Source organism: Nesoenas mayeri (genome assembly GCF_963082525.1).
Source record: "Nesoenas mayeri genome assembly, chromosome: 2".
NCBI classification, from domain to species: Eukaryota; Metazoa; Chordata; class Aves; order Columbiformes; family Columbidae; genus Nesoenas; species Nesoenas mayeri.
In genome coordinates, this window is record NC_137543.1 from 116,079,334 (window position 1) to 116,095,756 (window position 16,423).

A 16,423-nucleotide genomic window follows, 5' to 3' on the forward strand; every position below is an offset into this window, starting at 1 on the left:
ACTAATTTCTTTTTTTCTACATGACTAGGCATACATGTGTATCAAAGTGTCATAAAACTGCATTTCCCTTCTGCATTTAGTGATGCTGAATCTTGAGAGACCAATCCACACAGCCTGTGAATTTCTACAAAGGCTCTTTAGCAGATATCTGTCTCCATTGATCTCTCTCAGCAGGCAAATAACACTGAGGAAATAATGATCTCTGTTTCTTTTTGAAAGCTGTCTATGGCCCTCGTGGAGATTTTCAGTTGGCAGAAGATACCTTTTTCATCATTGATGAAATGGAAGATGAAAAGAAATTAGGAGAGCTCTGAAAAAAAAATCTGCAGAAGGGTGGGAGGTGGGAAAGTAGAAAGCTTTGTAGAGTAACTTATTTGGTAGTGTATCTTCTTCACATAAGTTTAGGTGCTGGAGTCAATCACATGGTAAACACGATGTCTGGTCTTTGTAGCCTCCCATGCTAGTACAGAAGCTTTGAGATCTGGGTTGCTATTTCTGCAAACTTAGAGACAGATGCAGCTTTCTAAGTGAGCTGGGAAGCTTAATGGTACGTGTAGAATGGTTTTGGTACTTTGTGGACACATATGCTGTGGTGGCACTGTTCACAAAATGAACTGAACTGCAATCAAGGGAATCTTTGTAACTTCAGCATTCCCTGCAAGGGGAAAATATTTTAGATGAAATGGCTTTCTCTATCATTGTGTGTTTTACAGCCTGTGTGTGCTTTGTTGATATAGCAGAAAGATACATGCTTTGCTTCAATTGCTTTCTGATTTCAAATAATGTGGGTAGCTTTGTTTGTTTGTTTGTTTTTGTGTTGTTTTTTATTGTGTTTTTTTGTTTGGGGTTTTTGTGTGTGTGTAGGTTTGTGTGTGTGTTTTGGGTTTTTTGGGGTTTTTTTTTGTGCATGTGTTTGTTGTTGTTGTTGTTGTTGTTTTTTAATAAATCAACAGCTCTTCTCAAACCTGTCTCTGTTTTTTGAAGTAAAGCTTTGCTTGGATTTATAAACTGTTGATTGTACCCTGAGCCTTTGTTCTCTCTGCTTTTTTAGTTACATAGGTATAACCAGTGTACTGAATTCCTCTAAAGCTTTTTGGTTTTGTGCTCAAGGAGAGAGTCCTTGATTATAAGTATTGGTGCATTCCAGTTTGTGTTTTAGAGCCCTCAGAAGTGTTACATATAATCAGCCTTTTGCTTTAGGCAAGAATTTGTGCAATTGTTTTTCCCAGTAAAAATACTTGGCTGTCTATCAAGATTTGTCGGGGATTTTTGTGTTTTGCTGTAAGTGCTAAAATACTTCCTTTTTATGTCTGACTTACACATACTGCTGTAGTAACTGAAATTTGCACCTTTGGCCTAGAAAGATGTCTAGGAGCATAATACAGAATTGGGTAAAAAATTGTGTCACCCTGTATGTAAAGAAAACCATCATCTTGCTATCTCAGTGTTTGCCTGTGTTTTTCTTAGTCTTGTGTGAATATAAGTGGCTGCTGATTTGCCAGCTACAAACTCTTGATTGCATGCATCTTTCCCCCCTGCTGGTGGGGATAACTCCTTGACTTTGGATTCTTGTGGTCTGCCTTTGACTCTCTGTGTCGTATTTTGTAAACTGACTTTAACTTGCACCTTTTTCAGGATGTGCTGTAGCCAGAAGATACATAGAAGTGTAAAAGCTGTAAAAAGTGTGGTGCACAATAGAAGCAAATGGACAAACAAAAAATGAATTGTGATTGCTTAGCTTTCTGTGGAAAGGAATGGGGAAAAAAAATAAAGTGTTTATATGGCTGGAAGGGAAGAATATTTACTTTGTTCTGGTGCTGTAATGGAGCATGAAGACAGCATCCTTGTACGCGTCCAACTTGGAACCAAAATGCAAGTGCCCTTACTCCAGCAACTCTCTTGTTTGTGGTGTTCACATCATGGGAGGAGTCTGTATTATGTCACTGAGTGTTGCACTACCTCCCATAATGATAACTTTTTAATAAAACAGGCTTCCTTTCTTCCCCTTTGTTTAACACAAGATTGTGCAGGAAAATGTGCTTTGCTAAGCTTTGACCTTCTGCACCCAAATCTGGCTGTTGAGATGGAGACATGCACTTGAAAAGTGCAAAGCACCTCCACAGTTATGGAATATTTATGGAAAGTGTAGTTCTGCCTTTTCCCTTTTCTAAGCAGTAAATTTTTGTTTAAATACTCATTTTTTAGAACTGTTTTGAAGGAAATCTCCAGTTGTGTTTCTCTTACCCTCTGAGTATCAACTTAGTTGCTTAGTTGCTCCTTAGTTGCAAATATATGAAAAGACTAAATTTATAAAATTAAAATGAGCAATTCATTTATTAAAAAGAAATTTATTTTGTCAGTGCTAGATTTTTTTTTTAGTCATGTAATTAATAGGAATTATATTGTTATGATTCCCAATGGAGGAGCTTCCTCCACTTCAAATTTAATTAAATACATTTCATTATTTGTTATAAATCAACAGATATTTCAGCTACAGAGATATTCCCTTGTGACCACTTAATTACGTGAGTTTTGTAGTCCTGCTTTTATGAAGATACCAATGCTTTTGTATTCTGGTTATTTTGAAAGTTTAGCATTTCATATTCCTCTTTTTTTTATTTTCTTGACAAGGAATGTTTGGTTTTGAGAATAAATTGTTGCTTTTCAACCAACTAGTCTCCTTTTGCTGTATTTAACTTTAAATCACTGGGAGTCACACATCAAAAGCTGATTTGGTCTGTAATTCAGGTACATCAGTGCAACTCTACAGAGGGGGGTTCAGAAGACCTATCTGCAGGCTGAGCCCAGAAGGTAAATCCAAGCTTCATTTGCCATAGAGGTAAATGCCCTGGTAGAGCTTTGGTTTCATTTAGAAGTGTAGTGAGGGAAGGAGGATTTGACTGGAGTGCAGAACCTGCAAGGTAGCTGAAAAGTCTGAGAAAATTCCTCTCTTTTTTTTTTTCCTGAGAGAATCCCTAGGTTATTCTGTACATGTTTTCTATTACTGACCATCTTCTGGTAACGTTTCAGGCTGTAGCTACAAAAGGTGTAGCTTTCGGCTCCTTGTTCCATTATCTTGTCTGTACTACAGTGGTGATGAGATTTGTGGAGTGACACTGGCATGAACTGACAGAGTGCTATGGAGAATTAAATCAGTTACGTTCAAAACTATTTCAAACCTACGTGTGCAAATTAGGATTCTATTGGTAGTGCTTTATAAAGGCAAATGGTAAGTATAGTAATCCAGGATATGCCTTGAAACTTATCAAGCAGGTCTTTGGTACTCTAATGCTGTTTCAGATAATGTTGTCAAAAACCCATGCACAGGTCTTATGCATCACTGTGATTTGTGGTTTGCTTTTTTTCTAAGAGAGAAAGAAATCAGAAATTACTTCTTGATTCTTATATATCTTTATATATCAGCATCATGCATCTCTGTTAATTATCAGCAAGGCAGATGTAGAAACATATAAAACTTAGCTGCATGTGAGCCGTGGCTATGCATATTGCAGGTACCAAATTGTTTTTTCAAACTCGGTAGGCAATGATGTTATAAACCTGTTAATGAAAAATTACCTACTCCAGGTGCCTGTGTTGAGAGAGACTCCCCTAGTTATGTATGACTGCATTTATGTTAGCATGTCAGTTTAGAACAGTAGCAGAGTTTTGGAGCAAACCTTCTCATCCTCGCTTATCACGCCACAGTTTACATCACAGGTTAGTGTTGGTGTGCACAAGCTAGCTTCCTTCTGGAGGAAAATAGGCCAAACCTCATCTCCAGGTGCTCACCAAATGTGCCCTGTTTGGTTTTAAACTCCCTGCATTGAACAGACACATCTCTGAACCAGTGAATCACGCCTTGAGAAAGGCTCAGATGTGTGCAAAATGGGAATATTTGGTCCAGGGAGTTAGACTGACTTCCCTGAAGCAAAACTGCTGAACCACATACTGTGTAGGTGTAGGCCCTCAGCACCAGGCTGCCCAGGGGGGTTGTGGAGTCTCCTTCTCTGGAGACATTCAAGACCCACCTGGACATGTTCCTGTGCGACCTCACCTAGGCGTTCCTGCTCCAGCAGGGGGATTGGACTAGATGATCTTTTGAGGTCCCTTCCAATCCCAAACATACTGTGATACTGTGATACCATCCAGTTCAGTCTGCTGAGCTGCTCTTGGTGTGCTGAATTATCTGTGAATTCAGACATAGCTGGAGGGTCTGCACAAAGTAAATGAACCAAGTCTGGGATCTGACTGTGCCATAAGCTCCATACAAGGGAGATCTCTTCCATCTACTGCTTTTAGAGAGAGAAAATACATGATGGAGAGAAGAAAGGCATCAGTTACCTGAATGGCAGTATGCACACCAGAACTGAGTAACAGTATTTGCAACTCTATTAACAGGAAAAAGTCAGAACAAAACTTGACACTTCAAAAATTCAAACCACATAATTTAAAAAATGCTGGGGAACACTGAAGAACCCTTCTGTCTTTTCCAAATATTTACCGCTTCATCATCTTTCTGCAAATATTTGTGAATGCTAGTTGTTGGCTTAGATGAACTTCAATTTTCAAAAGCATCTGGGTTATCTCAATTATTTTACCATTCACCAAAAACATCCCACTGAAGTACATTTGCTGTACTTGAGATTGATAGATAGTTAATTGAGAAGAAGCAGAGAGCACACATGGGCCTAGAAGAAGAACGGAAGATGCAGGTTTCTGATGTTCCCCTGCATCATTTCTGGGAAAGTTCACTGTATGTAGTCCTATGTGTCCTGGTGAGACATACTGTCAAAGACTGAGGAAAAGTTACCGGGATACATTGAGCTGTGGGAGCATCTGCACAAGAGGACTTTAATTTCTCACTAGTTCCTTAATATCCCACTGGCCTGGTAACCTGACTGTGTTTTGTCTTCTGTAGCCAAATTGCCTTTTCAAGGACAGTGCTACAATGGGGACAGGGTATGGAGGATACTAGGTGGGTGACATTCCCAGCCTGTTGAATACAGCAGTTTATCTGTATGTGAAAGCATGCATTCTCACACACATACGCAGAGTAAAGCTAAATAGCTGTGACTGTAAGTGGTGCAGGTGTAAAATAAAAACTATTATGTTCTAAATAAATCCAACTTTTTTTTTTTTTTGTGGTTGCTCACTGATGTCCTGTCATTGCATTACAGTATATTGCTTTAGGTGTTAAAATATCAGTATGTTATTAAGTTTGCAGAACATTCTCACAATAAAAAGCTTTTGGATTAAGTTAAGAACGTGAACTTTGGGAGATATCTGAAGTATTGTAACAGTAAATTAAGATTAAATGAAGATTGTACGTTTGTTAAATACTGGTGTTATTATGGCAATAGCATATGCCAATTCCTTTTAAAGGACTACCTTAAGTATCTGTGTTGAACAGGGCGCTGGAGGTGCTGTTGATATTTTCCTGCCCTTTTGCAGAGATTTGTCTGGTTTGTAATAAGTGACACGATTCTCCTTCCAGAAGGTGTTAATATTGTTGATATACAACACACTGAGGTAACATATCGTGTTAAATATCAAACGCATTCTGTGAAAACAGATTTTTTTTTGTCTGCCAAAACACTGTCTTGTGTACAATAGAGATACGTGGTAATTTTAAGTTTTTAAGTCTTTGTCTTTAAAAGAAACAAAATGTAAATGGATATTGTAAACAATTTCTATACTTCAAAAAGATAATTATTTACAAACTTAAATTGACTGAAAGTGTGAAGCTGCTGTTTCTTGACCTCTATTATGTTTATTGTTTGGAATTGCAGGGCTTGCAATTTCAAAGCTACTTGAATTGCAGACTCTATGTAGAATTTCTAGGAACGGTATTTACTGCATGTTAGGAGCGTGGGCAGCATGAAGAGGAACTGAACTAGGCAAGTGGACTTTAGAAACTATGTACCTACAGAGCTGGTGAAAGTACAAAGTTAAGAGGTGCAGTTGACAAGGAATTAATTCCAAAACTAAGTTAGTGAGAACCTCTTGCTTTGAGGTTTCCTTCTTCTCTCCTTCTTCTCTCCTTCTTCTCTCCTTCTTCTCTCCTTCTTCTCTCCTTCTTCTCTCCTTCTTCTCTCCTTCTTCTCTCCTTCTTCTCTCCTTCTTCTCTCCTTCTCTGCTGTGCTCCTAGGACTACATAAGCATTTCACCTGAAACAACCTCCTGTTACCATGGCTTTCTTCTTGTGGCACGTTAGGGCACCTGTGGTTATCTCGGAAAGGGGCAAAATACTTGGTGGACAATGGCGTGGGAGGACACGGTGCAAATTTGTCTGTGTTGCATTCCCCATGCTTGTGGAGAAAATGTCTCTCCCAGCATTCCCGTCCAACGTAGGTGGGAGCTGCTCTCCTGAGAGGGCAATGCTCATGACAGGCAAATTTTGAAAGCCAGCCTCATCAGGCAGAAGGTTCTCATGTATGAAGCATTACTAGTCTTATCTGTATGCAAAGTGGGATGGATGTCTTTGTGCTGTTTTTTTCTAACAACACGCACACAGTCCTCTGACATGGTGACTTGTCACGTTGTGAAACTGGCTTCCTTAGCAAGCTCTGCTCTTTATTCTGCTGTCTGCTCTTGTTTGTTCTGCTGCGCGTTCTGTAGGAAGGGTCAAGGAAGACTCCTTTCATTTTCTTGTGATAAGAGAAGTAAATAATAGTAATTCAGCAACAACACTGATTCTAGTGCAAACCTTTGTAGGGCTGTGTTGCTGGAAGTCCAACCAGGAAGAGGGAAGGATGACTCAGTGAATCCTTCAGAGGTTTTCAGAGCCAATATATGAGTTGGTCTCCTGCTGTACACTAGCCGGGCTATGAATTGTGTTTTCTAAGGTCAAGTCAGATGGCACTGTGAAAGGAGAAGAACTGTTTAATGTAGTAGGAGTGTTTCTATTCTTAAAGAAAACCTTTTCAAGTTGATACGGGCATAAAATTGAATTCCCAAGAAAGTTTGACTCACTGATGCCACCAGTGATGGAAATAATGCATTGCATTTAAGTATGATGAAATAATTATGCATATTTTAAAAATACTTTCACTGGATACTTTTGGTCTGTTTGCATTGAACAATACTTTATTTTCAGAATATGTGTCTGTATTTATCATTCTTCAGGTATGACCAAAAGGGATAAAAAAAGATTAACAGTAGGATGACCTCGTACTGAAAATCATGACCTGATAAGAAAAACATGAAATTATCTTGTGAGAGAAGCATGGGGAGAGACACTGAGTGTGACAAATGGTAGGAGTGCAGATAAATGCTACAAGTGTACCAGAATTTGAGTAATACTTTGCTTTCCTGGACTGATCATGAATACAAAATGAAAAACACAGAGGAAATTGGTCAATATGGCCAGGAGTACAATTTTAATCCCTTTAAAATTAGATGCACCTGAAAATTCTGTTCAACTATTTTTTTTTCTGCTTGATACAGCAAGGAGAAAAAAAGACAGGATTAATTATGTGACAGAATTCACTATTCTGAGCTGCAAAGTGCTGAATATAGACTGTCTGGTACAGAAATAACACATTACAGAGACCTCTAGGACTACACTTTGCCTAATATGTAGGATAGCCCTGAGCAGAAGGTAGGGAACAGAAAACTTTAAGGCTGTAGTTTTCATCAGGTCAAATAAACTCCTTGTGGTAAGTAGTTATCGATGCTGTTGATTCAGCACAATTCTATAGACTTCTTGAATATTTCTGGAAATTATTTGGAAAGAACATTGAAAGGTAAAATAAAATTGTACTGCAACTAGATTTAAGAGACTTCAGAAACATTGACTTATTAGTTATGGAAAGATACCAGACAGGCAGTGAGAAATATACTCCACGGAGAGCAAAATGACATATATTGAGATGAAATGAGATAGGAGGGAATGCAGCAAATGTTTATGTAACTATAAATCACTATCAAATATGGGAAGGAAAAAAATCAGAGAAGGCATGTAAGAAGGGTGGTAAAATTGTAATAATGTATTGCTGGGTTGTTAGGATGTTTGATGGGGTAGTGCAACATGAAATATTGTGTGTGTAATCTAAGAGGAAGGTGTCACAAAATGCTAACAAAAATAATTTTTAAAGCTTACAATTTTATAGTCACATTGTGGGGCAATGGCGTGTAGAAGTGAAATTATGAAGTGGATGAAAACTGGCTGGACATGTAGGCTCAGATAGTTATGGTCAGTGGTTCAGTATGGATGTAATAGTGAGAAAGGGAGAAAACTTTTCAGCTTATTATGTGGCTGATGTCTAACATGGAAGCAAAACTTTTGGCCCTTCTTAATGGATCAGCTAAACCCAGGATTTAAGCAGAAGTTCCTACACCTGCAGCAGAAGCACTCGTTCCCCATACTGGTAAAGTATTTCACCTCAGAACAACCTACCTAGCTGCAGAGTGGTCTCTGAGATACGAAGGCAGATGAGAAGAAGCATAAGGAAAAAAGTACGTTAAAACTGTCTTGGTTTTGTTAAAAAACAAGTTTCTCTTTTAGTGAATTTGCCTGTCAGCTAAAGCCTTCATATTAGGTGCATTTTCCTGGAGAAGCAGATACATGTTTTGGTAAACCTAGCAATGGAATGCAAACTTATGGATAAGCACGGATGGACGTCTCGCCAGAGGGGCAACGAGAAACAAGTGACCAAGAAACTGACCAACTGTGTATAACATTCCATTCACGTGAATACTTCATATAAAAGTGTGAGATCACGAGGATCTCATCCTTTTTTCCCTTTCCCTTCTTTCCCTTTCTCTTCTTTCCCTTTTCCCTTCTGCTTATGGCTGACATTAGGAGAGGACCTTGCTAGTCGTCCCTGCAAACTGAGGCCTAGTGAGAGACTGAATCCAGCTCTGGTTGGCTGCAGAGTCCAATGCAGGACTTTGGGTGCCGGCTCTGCAGTTGCTGGGACTTTCAAGATTGGTTTTGTATATTTTCTCTATTCTTATTAGTTAGTAGCATTAGTAAAACATTGTTAATTTTTCCAACTCTCTTCTCTCTGTTCTTCTTTTCCTCCCCATCACCTGTCCTTAGTGGGAAGGGGGGGAGAGGGAGTGGTAGAGGGGGGAAGGAGGTTAACAATACATCTGCCAGGGTTTTCGTTGTCACCCCGCAATCTAAACCCTCGACAAAAACCCAGATTAATTTTCCCATGTTCCATGTGGCAGAATTAGAATGGAAGGGCAAAGGAGACCACTCACAGCACTGCTTCTTGGAAAAGGTTATTTCAGCTTTGCTGTGGAGGTTTCCAGTGTCCCCAGAGCTCCCCCAAGTATCTGCCTAGTACTTCAAGACCTGCTTCTCCGTCACTGCTGCATTTGCCCGCAGATGATTTCAAAGCCTGTCAGTTAAACGCGTTGCACAGTCCGTGCTCCTGTGATATCCAGTATGACAAAAGAAAATGGTCTTAGATACAATGTCTCTTGACAATTTACAGGTTTACAAAGTGATAAGAACAAATTTAAAATAATACTGGTATATTATTTATTTCATTTGTCAGTGATGACATGTCAGTCATTTCCAACTGATGGGAGACGCTGATTGATAGTGCTTGTGCTGGCAACAGAAAAGGAAACTTCCCTTCACTGCCACTAGCTCAGTGCAGTTACCTGTCTTCAGCATAACATGATACCTAACCTAACGTATCATTTGTAAACCACTGTACAAATCAACAAAGCAGAATACTATATTTCTTGCAAATTCACTTAAAATAGTCTAAGACACTGAAAAAAATAAACTATGACAATGAAAGCTATTTAATTTTTTTTTAAAAGGCAACAAAAATGTAGTGGGTGAAGAGGGAGAGACATCCAGTCACCCTCAGAATATTATAGCAAAACCTACATCCAAAGTATTATGGTAGGAAGTATTCATAACCTGCCTTTGTTGGGGATTATATACTAGGAGTCTATTACCTGGAATGCTGACTGAAATTATTTACGTCTTTATTATGCAGACTGTTGCAGATTAATTAATAAAAGTCTCTGGAAAAATTTAAATATGCATCTATATACTTTTGGAGCTTGCATTTCAATAAAACATTCTTTGACAGAATTAGGCTTGGTGACAGACGTGTTTGGTATCTGTTGAGTATTCTTTGCTGCTTTTGTATTTATAGGCAATCGGTGAAATGCAGCCACTTGAAAAAGAAAATTAAATCCAATCTTAGATTCATTCAAATAGCAGAAGTTCTCATCCTTGCAGATCCGTATTACTATGTTACGCATAACAATAGTAGTTGAATACCATCAGTTATGACTTAAGTGATGTGAATAAATTCTGTCATTTGTGGTTCTTGCTCTTCCATTCTTTCCCCAAAAGGGAAATTCTTTGTGCAGTCTTTTTTTTGTTGCTTGTTTTATTTGCACGCATATTATACATATACCTATAAATACATTGCTTTCCCTCCTTGGGGAAGTAATGCTGAGGAAAGTAAGTGTACACGTCTGTCCCCTCCCCCTCGGCTGTGCTTTGTTGAGGAAAATGGTGTTGCACAGGGAGTAGAGGGGGGATGTTTGCCATGGCCATGTAGTTCAACCTGCCTCTTAGAAAAAGCTCCTGCACAGGGCACTGTCATCCTTTTGGAAGTAAGTTTCACTGCTTGGCATGATCAGTGTTGTTGGCTATAGCCCTTTCTTTGGACCATGGTTACATCTCCTTGTGCTAAGCCATATGAACATCCTGAAGGTAAAGTCAGAGACTTCAACTTGTACTTTCTGCGTTCTAGGGCTGCAAACCATCTTGATGTATTGAGCTTGGAGCTCACATTAATCATCCCTCTTACCTCCCAGTAGTCATGCAGCTGAAGTCATGTGCAACTGAGGTTTTCTCAGAATTGCTGAGAGTAAAATAGAGGCTGAATTTTCCTCAAACCAGGCATATTTTGCTGCCTAACAGTGTTGTGTAGCACTTCATCTTCATAGGAAATCCATGTTTTCATTTCCCAGGAAAGAGTGTGGAGACTAGCCTTTTGGCTTCAGCTGAGAAATCCTGTTGACAGTGCCTTTTGCCATTTGACTCCTGATAGAAACGAGAATAGCCTTTGGCAGGCAGGGCCTTAATTTGTTACAGCCGTCAGAGGGATGTGCATTGCTTTCTTTTCTGCCTGGTTTCCTGTGGAAATGAGGCTTTTTCTGTCATGCTCTCCCTCTGCCAGCCTATCCAACCCTATCCCATTGACTTTTGAATCTGTTGGCCAATTTTAGTCCTATTTAATAGTGAGGCAGATGCCTTAACGATATTAAGGTTCTACTACTGTAATGAATATTGGCAGCCAGATAGAGGAGAGAGATGTAATTAATGCTGGTACTGTTGAAAAGGCTTCAGCGTGTGCTCAGCTTTTTCTAGGTATCTGGCTTTATTAGCTCTGTTATGAACTGCTTGTTTTTATATTGTGCAAGCATTATTGTCGTGCTGTAATTGGTGGCTTTTCTTCTGTGGTTTATTTTGCTGTCATGCATAAAAGCCCTAATGAGGGTTCAAAATGCCAGTGAGCATGCTGATTTTGAGTGTGCAGGCTGATACTACCCAATATCAGTGTTACTAATTCTGGAAGATAATAGAGCTGCATGAGGACAAAAATCTCTTATTTTACTGCTCCTCCTGACTCTGATTCCTTAGTGTTCTCATCTTACAGGGAGGCCAGCATCTGCTGCCTGAGGTCTCCAGCCTGAAGCAATGATGGCAGCATCTTGGGCTGCTGGCACTTTTTTCCATGCCAGAAATCGGTTCCTTGTATCGTATAGCCCTCGCCTTCTCAGTCTTCTCTCTTGGGACCCAGGGTTCCTGGCTGACCTCCTGTGCAGAAGCATTGCTCTGTCTCACTCCATTGCTGCGGAGCAGGATGCTTACTGTCGATGGAGTGGTGTGGGGAACGGCTCACATCCTCGGTTCCCTTAGAAATATTGTCCGTGTACAACCATGACAGGAGGGAGGAAAGGGGATAACACAAACTAGTCTAAATATCCCATTTAATCTGTGGGATAGTTCTGTCAGTTTACACGAGGAAGCCAGTTTGACTTGCCTAATTCAGACATTTCCTCTCTCACATGATAATCTTGTACATTTTTCACCTTTAGCATTCTCTAAAGATGTTGAAAAACAAGTAAGTTTTGCCATCTGGACAAAGATCACAAAGAAAGATTATTTGCTTGAAACTCCAAAGAGTATTTACTTGAGTTTGAGCAGCTGGTCTGAGAAAGCCAAACCTTTGTACAGGGGACAAACAGCAGAAACAGCCATTGTTTTGAAGTTTTAAATTTGTAAAAGGTGTGTATCTGGAATGTGGTTAAATATGATGTATGTGAAAGTTCAAAACTATATGCTGTAGATCTCTACCTTAATTGCCTTTTAGTCTTGAGGTTTAGAATTGACCTGTCAGACTTTCATAAAATAGGCTGTTTTTATTTTGAGTTATACATCTGAGGCAGAAATGGCAAATAAGATGTATAGGCCAGTAAAATGAGTCTTCTGACGTTCCAGGCTTGGCTCGTTATGATGCTTATAGATGATCTTGGTCTAGTTCCTGAATAAGTATGCAGTAAGTGTATTCTTTTTTTCCTGTAGCAAGATATGTAAGCATTAATTGAAGTCTAAGTCAGCATGTCATATCTCTGTCTTCCTGCAACTTAGTCTCTTGTCATACCTTTAAATTTTGTTTTAGCACTTGTGTTACTCTAGTCTTATAAGTGCTTCTTACCAGCAACTGGAAATAGTAAGGTAGCCATCACTAATTCTGAGAAAGTGAAAGAATTGGTACATGTATGTGCACACTGTTCTATAAGCTCTGATTTAAGATGTTTGTCATAAATCCCATTTTTTCTCTTAATGCGTATTGTAGTTGTACATGCCAGAAACTGTGTGATGAGTTTGCAGACTTGTCAACTTACACAGCTGTTCCTTCTGGATGTTTTTTATTACTCACATAATGGAATATATTGTCTAATCTGTAAAATATCAAAATCACTGTAAAATGGGAGATAGCAAATTACTAAATACCACACATGCACAATTTATATTTTTTCTTTTAATAAATGAGCTCTTTTGCTGGAATACAGAAAACTTTAGGGGGTCTACAAATACTTTCACGAACAGTTGGCTCAGTATTGTTCTGAACTAGTAAAACACTCGAGTCTCTCTGAAATGATGTATGTCATTAACCTTCCTTAACAAACTGGAGCTATTATGAATACTATGACACCATGGGTCCGAATAAAGCAACTGTAACATTTTTGTTTTCAAAGCTGTTGCTCAGTAGGACTTTTTTATTACCATGCACCAAACCTTTTGACTTTCATAGACTGATTTGTAAAGAGTTCTGAAAGCAGCCTTGAATTCTCAAATAACAGTACGGCTTTGCACAGCTGGAGTACCTGTAGCAGCAGCCTGGACCTCATGAGGGTTTGTCTCACTGGAGCTGAGTGAAGGGAGATTGTTTGCCCTGGCTTGTGACTCGGAGAGTTTAAATGGATCAGCTATGAGTGATCGTAAGAAATGCAGGAGTTTTTGCTTCCCTATTCTGGACATAGAACATCCATTTCTGACATTTATTTCACACCCGCAAAAGTTCTTCAAAGAGTGTAACATGAAGATGTGGAAAGAGAAGAAAGGCAAAGAGGAGATTTCTTATCGATATCTTGTTTATATTTTTGTTCTTTTGCTTTTCGTTCCAGTGAAATGAAGCAGAAGCTGGATGAAGAGGGTAACAAGTGCAGCATCCTTTCCAAGCAGCAGAAGTTCAACGAGCACTGCTGTATTCGCTGCTGTTCCCCGTTCACGTTTCTTATCAACAGCAAGCGACAGTGCCAAGTCTGCAAGTACAACATCTGCAAGAGCTGCAGTTCATACCAGAAGAAGGAGAAAGCTTGGATTTGCAGTGTCTGCCAGCAAGCAAGGTAAGGGGCCTGCTGTTCAACCACCTGTGTAAAGCAGCTGTGGCCTGACCTGTGCTTTTCCCTGTGTTTGTCAGTAGTTAGCACTGGTGGGATAGGACACGAATTACCTATTTATGTAGGGGTTGATTTGTTCCTGAGGTTTGACGTGCCTGTTTTTTGTAGAGGTTAATTTGTTCCGAGAGTGTTTGGTTACCTGTTGCATTTCCCAGGCTTGCTTAGCTGGACTGATGAGTCAGCAAGCAGTAATTGGACTTGGCTTGAGCAGGGCTGGGATCTCCTGAAATGCCTGGGTTACTAAGGGAACCTGAGCACAGATGGTGGTAAGGCAGTTAATAATTTTGCAGCAAATCCCGCTGATGGGTGGGGAGTGGAAGAAAGAATATTGGTGAATAGATCATCCAGCTGTGACTGTGTTTTGGAGTGCTTTTCGAAATGCTGGCTTATGGGGTGGGAATGCTTTGGGCTTACTTTGGCAAATAACCAGACAAAATAGCAGTGCAACCTGCTAAAATTCTTAACATCTGTTACGGAAATGCTGCCAAACTTCTATTTGCAAAGGGTATCAGGGATTTACTATCTCACCCTTTTGAGGCTAATGGAGCCACAACACTTAAAGGTATCATGAGAAAAAGAAAGCAAATTCAAGCAAACACATAACAGAAGCAAAGGGGCTGTTCCTTGGACTGTGACTGTGGTAGTCCTTGTCTGTGTCGCAGGCCAGATTCCAAAAGCAGCCTGAGCTGTGGTGACATAGCACTGGCCAAGGCCTTTTTGTTCAGACAAGAAGGGTGAATGAAATAACTCAGTTCCTCATAGTTTAATTTTGAATATGAGTGACTAAAGCAGCTGAGCAAACAAGACAAAGGTGGCTGTTTATTCTTCATCTGTCCCTTTAGTGGAGAACACGGGATGAAGACAAGAGCCAAGTGCTTTCCAGTGCTTTATAATATTCCTGTACTCACTGAAGACTAATTGCTCCCACTTGTTTCCCATCAGCACTCACTTGAAATTTAAGCTTTCACATATTATCTGTGAATGAAGTGTGTGCCCTTTGACACAGAGTCTTTAAATTATAGGGATCCCAGATAGATGATGTCGTGTTTCTAAATTCCAGCCCTTGAACCAGAAGGAGGTCGTATTCTCCAGAGGACCTGCTCCTTCTCTACCTTTTACCTTGGAAAACCTGCATACACACCCTTTCTCCTAGTGAGGAGGCAGAATGACAGTGTCTTTTCCAGCAACACAGAGAGCTGTGGAGCCAGTGCTTGTTTCTACTTTAGTCATTCAACCATTTCATGTTACACCGCTTTCTTCCACTTCTCCTGAGTTCACCCATATGGGCAGCAGAACAGGCAGCCAGGTTTGTGGATGCTGATGAATTGCACTTAAGATAGTTTTTGCTGACTCCACAAAAAAAGTCTCAAAATAATTCAATTAAAGAAGAAAAAAATCTGTAGCTGTATTATAAAAATGCTGTTTCTGACCTTGCTTTTCCCACAATTCTGTGGAGCCCTCAGAGTCACCCACCTGTAACTCAGTTATAAATATTTTCTGTATTTATGAGATCTCAGACACAGCTTGAGTTATTTTTCAGCAGCTAAATTAACTAACACTGCTTCTAATAATTTTATGATCTGGTTTATTGATTGGACTGTACAACTTACAGGTCGCTGTAGGGGAGTGTAGGGAGTGGTTTTTTAATCTATTTTTAAAAACCAGTCAGTATTTCTTCCAGGGAAATACACAGGGGGAAACGCTACAATTTGTGAGTTCCTGTCCCTTTCTTAGTAACTTATTCCTGAGATGGAGCATGAACTGTGGTCTCATCTTCTTATGTCTTTTATTTTTTCCTTTAATAAGATATCACAAGTAGTGGAGGTGGTTCTCTGTTTAGCTGCTACTTGTTTGCACGTCATACTGCACAACAGATAGTGAGCTAGAAATATCTCAGAGAGGACTGCATTTTCAGGTGGTCCTTTTTTCCACCCCCTCCCTATATGTTTTTGCTTAATTATACAAGAGTTAATGTTGTAATTCTCTGCTGTGCAGAAAGTTCAGTCGAACTGGAAAAATACAAACCTATACAGTTCAGGCTTCCTATAATGATGTTTGTGCTCTCTAGCTCTGCTCTACCGCAGCGCTCAAATAATCCTGAGTTTTATTTCTGGTGTATATTTAGAATATGTCAGCCAGTTCTCTGATGTCAGAATATGTTCTTTATATTTCAGATGGTTTTGTTTGGAGGGCCCATTTGCTGTAATGTGCTTTAATGTCAGCAGAAAAGAGCCTGTTTTTGTGGAAATATGGTAAAGTTGATGGTAAATGTGACTTTAACCTGCTAAAGGATACGTCTCTTCTGCTTAGCTGATGCAAGTTTTAGTGTAAAACCCTTTACAGTCTCTATAGATGGGAATAAAAAACACCACACACCACCAAAATTTGGCAAAACCTTGGGATGGTACTTAGGGAAAAGAATTAGTCCTAGTTAATAACTGAACCTTGTATTTGTTTGTTGATGCAT

The 16,423-nt window shown here is 39.5% G+C and overlaps 1 protein-coding gene across 1 annotated transcript in view; it reads left to right on the top strand.

Moving 5' to 3' along the window:
- MYRIP (myosin VIIA and Rab interacting protein) overlaps positions 1–16,423 on the top strand; it is a gene marked incomplete at its 3' end in the record, with an annotated part of 203,764 nt that overhangs the window by 74,861 nt on the left and 112,480 nt on the right. Inside the window, exon 2 of the mRNA XM_080338899.1 lies at positions 13,681–13,902. Coding sequence (XP_080195025.1) covers positions 13,681–13,902 — 222 coding nt within the window. The remainder of the gene's footprint in view (positions 1–13,680; positions 13,903–16,423) is intronic.